At 51.9% G+C, this 3,734-nt stretch overlaps 1 protein-coding gene and 1 pseudogene across 1 annotated transcript; both read left to right on the top strand.

Moving 5' to 3' along the window:
• The first annotated feature begins 1,028 nt into the window (after window positions 1–1,028).
• Window positions 1,029–1,487, top strand: LOC141078821 (histone H2B 1.1-like). The gene has a single exon (XM_073565234.1). The coding sequence runs from the start codon at window positions 1,067–1,069 to the stop codon at window positions 1,442–1,444; it is 378 nt and encodes a 125-aa protein (XP_073421335.1). The 5' UTR covers window positions 1,029–1,066; the 3' UTR covers window positions 1,445–1,487.
• Window positions 1,488–1,660: 173 nt separating this feature from the next.
• On the top strand, window positions 1,661–3,356 carry LOC141078822 (histone H4-like; annotated as a pseudogene).
• Window positions 3,357–3,734: the final 378 nt, after the last annotated feature.

Raw genomic sequence — 3,734 nt, forward strand, 5'->3', positions numbered from 1 at the left:
CAAAAAAAAAAAAATTGGGATTGCTTTTAAAAAAGCAGTTTGCAGAGCAGTGGGTAAACAGCAATGCAGCCGTCAGGAAGCCTTAGAAGGCAGCGTAACAACCAACACCCCTGATCCACCAAAATATAGCCTCCCCTTGCACCGCGCACACAGTGACTGGTGTGTTGTACAGGCAAAATCGATAGCAGCAGAATCAGTTTTTTTTTCTTCTTCCCTGCCTAACGCTCTCCCTACAGAATCAGCAGCAGCAACCTCTCCCTATGCTAAGATCGGCAGAAGTAAGATGGCGGTTGGCGTGCACGCCCTTTTATAACCCCTGTGACGCCCACCAAAGCAAGCCAATCACTTGCATGCCCTTCTGAAAGATGGTGGTGACCCGTGCCTATGTCATCACGTTGCCCACAGTGTCCGTGGATCCTGATTGGCTGAAAAGGAGCGCAAAACAAACTTTTGAAACGCGACTTTGGCACGTAAGTCGCCGACCTCGTGGCCGACCTCATCCTAGGGTCGGGTTTCGTTTCATGAAACCCGACTTTGCCAAAAGTCGGCGACTTTTGAAATTTTTCGACCTGTTTCGCTCAACTCTAGTATTGGGTATGAGCATTAAATGGCCGCAAATAGCGCTATATGGCATCCGGAGAACTACTTTGAAGGCTACATTACTACCTGGAGGTGTCTATTTCTATATGGAAGGTTTACAGCTGTGCGTGGGGGGTTTTGCATGATAGATAGGAGGCATACAGCACAATAAGAGGGTACGCTGCAGTATATGGAGCTTCACTGTGCTATTTAGATGTATACAGCACTATATGGGGGTACACGGCGGTATATAAAGCTGCACTGCATCCCCCATATAGTGCTGTATAAAGACTTGTGGAGCCACCAATGAGCAGCAGTGGGCGGAGCGAGTGACGGTTCCGTTGGTCACATGACTTTGTCACCCAATAGCACGGCGATCTCGCAGCAGTGCTCATTTGCATGGCCGGGCTATAAATACCTCCGCTCTGGGAGGAGCAAGATCGTTATTATTCTGCTTTGAGACGGAGGAGGCTGCTTTACTTTTGTTATGGCTGATCCCAAGTCTGCTCCAGCTCCCAAGAAGGGCTCCAAGAAAGCCGTGACCAAGCCTCAGAAGAAGGACGGCAAGAAGCGGAGGAAGAGCAGGAAGGAGAGCTACGCCATCTACGTGTACAAGGTGCTGAAGCAGGTCCACCCCGACACCGGCATCTCCTCCAAGGCCATGGGCATCATGAACTCCTTCGTCAATGACATCTTCGAGCGCATCGCAGGGGAAGCCTCCCGCCTGGCTCACTACAACAAGCGCTCCACCATCACCTCCCGGGAGATCCAGACCGCCGTGCGCCTGCTGCTGCCCGGAGAGCTGGCCAAGCACGCCGTGTCCGAGGGCACCAAGGCCGTCACCAAGTACACCAGCGCCAAGTGAGATCTGCTCCGCCATCACCCCAAAGGCTCTTCTAAGAGCCGCCCACCCCCTCACCATAAGAGCTGCTCCTCCGCTGCCCTGTGTAGTGTCCTCATCAAGGCCGTGCATGTGCTGAGCAGCTCCTTTCCGGAGAAAACGTCTACACTGGGACCTCCTCTCTCCAATAGGTCAGTGATAATGATTGCAGGTGGTGCGTTGCACTCGGCGATAGGTCCTCGCTCTCCCGCAGCTGGTAATGATGATCTCTGCTCAGTGACATTTCCAGTAGATTATCCTCCTGGTTGGATCTCTGCTTTCTCTTTTCATCTCCTCTTACATTAACCCTTTCCATTCCAATTTGTGAGTTTCCTGTGAATGCTGGGGGTGGTAGTAGTGAGGTGCAGACACAACACTGGATGAATCCAGGAGCCGCGCTACAGCGATCTATGAGGGCACCCGGCCGTCACTGCGCTTCACTGGAATAATACAAGTTCATGGAGTCTCTGATTCTACACACTCCTTTTCCTTCCGCTGTCCGGTTTATGTGCGGGTTCTCCCTATACGGATCGCACTCTCTCAGGAATAGATGGCGGCTGCGGTTTCTGATATCACAGGTGAGAAGTGAGATTCCAGTTATCGCTCAGCACTTTCTCTAGTCTCATCCATTGTAAGGGAGAGGGGTATGGTGTGCACAGCCGGGGTCTGCGGTGCTTGAGGCGGATTCTGTACAGAGCAGAGATTCAGCAGGAATACGGTCACTAAGGAGTTGAAAGTAAATTAAGTAGCGGGCGAATGGTCGGTTCTTTATTTCGATGTTCCGCCGTCATTTACTGAGCCGTTAGTGAACCCTAATTTCCCGCTCAGTCGCACATTGCGCTCCGGAGAAGCGTTAGCGATCACAATCTGATGTCACACGCGCTGGGTCCTGGTGCCGCCTCTCCAGTGTGTTCTGCCTATACCCGTATTTGTCCCCGGATCGGTGCTGGCGCCTTCCCACTCCCTTTTCTATATTGTCTTAGTGAACATTATTCCTGACGTTGATTGGAGCAGATCCCGTGCGCGGCGATGGTCGCTGCAGATCACATCGGTGGTTGGGGATCGTTATCTTGTATCTGATATTTCTCCTCTTCTCCGGGGATGGAGCCTCCGGGACTCGTTACATGCGGCTCCCTGCCCTGTACTGGCCGCCACCACCTGTAATGAGGAGCGACTGCCTGGGTCAGATGAGGCTTCTGGAGATCACTGTCCCTAAAGTATTTATTTACTTATTACATTTTGAAGAAGCTGGAAAATAGCAACGGAAAAATCCAAATAACGGACAGATCTAGCGGCGGCGCCGCGATGGGGAGTTTTGTTGAATATTCTTTGTAACTTAGAGGCGGGAAATTCAAAATCACCAACAGTCCTGTATTCAGCCAATCAGAGAAGAGGAGGAGCTTAACTGCGAATTCAATACTAGAACCCCCGCCCCGGAAACCGTCATCCCTCCTGTTCTCGCTCCGGTCCGCACTTCCTCCATGTAAAGTAAAGGACTCTGCGCTCATCAGTCTTAGTGTTCTGCTCACTACAGGAAGATGTCTGGTCGTGGTAAAGGAGGGAAAGGTCTCGGGAAGGGCGGCGCCAAGCGGCACAGGAAGGTGCTCCGTGATAACATCCAGGGCATCACCAAGCCTGCCATCCGCCGTCTCGCTCGCAGGGGAGGCGTCAAGCGCATCTCCGGCTTCATCTATGAGGAGACTCGCGGCGTCCTGAAAGTCTTCCTGGAGAACGTGATCCGTGACGCCGTCACCTACACCGAGCACGCCAAGAGGAAGACCGTCACCGCCATGGACGTGGTGTACGCGCTCAAGCGCCAGGGCCGCACTCTACGGCTTCGGAGGTTAATGCGTCTCCGCTCCATCCTCACCCCCCAAAGGCTCTTATCAGAGCCGCCCACATCTACTTAGAAAAAGCTATGATCTCCGCTGTGTGATGTGGCCAAATGGTTATCTGGATATACTATATGGGTCATGAATTCCTGTATGGATGAAATATCTAGAGCGCTTTATAGAGGCTACATCACAGTATAGGCATTCACCACACTCTGAGGGTACACACACCTTACCCCTCTCCCTATATTAACGTTGGTTGTTATAGACGCCGCATGTTTTACAATGGATGAGAATAGAGAAAGGTGAGATTTCAGTTATCGCTCAGCAATCACCTGTGATATCAGAAACCGCAGCCGCCATCTATTCCTGAGAGTGCGATCCGTATATGGAGAACACGCACATAAACCGGCAGTTCAGGACTCAGCTCGTTTTTGGGAAGA

This window comes from Dendrobates tinctorius, unplaced genomic scaffold (assembly GCF_039654945.1).
Source record: "Dendrobates tinctorius isolate UK_male_01 unplaced genomic scaffold, ASM3965494v1 ptg000605c, whole genome shotgun sequence".
Lineage (NCBI taxonomy): Eukaryota > Metazoa > Chordata > Amphibia > Anura > Dendrobatidae > Dendrobates > Dendrobates tinctorius.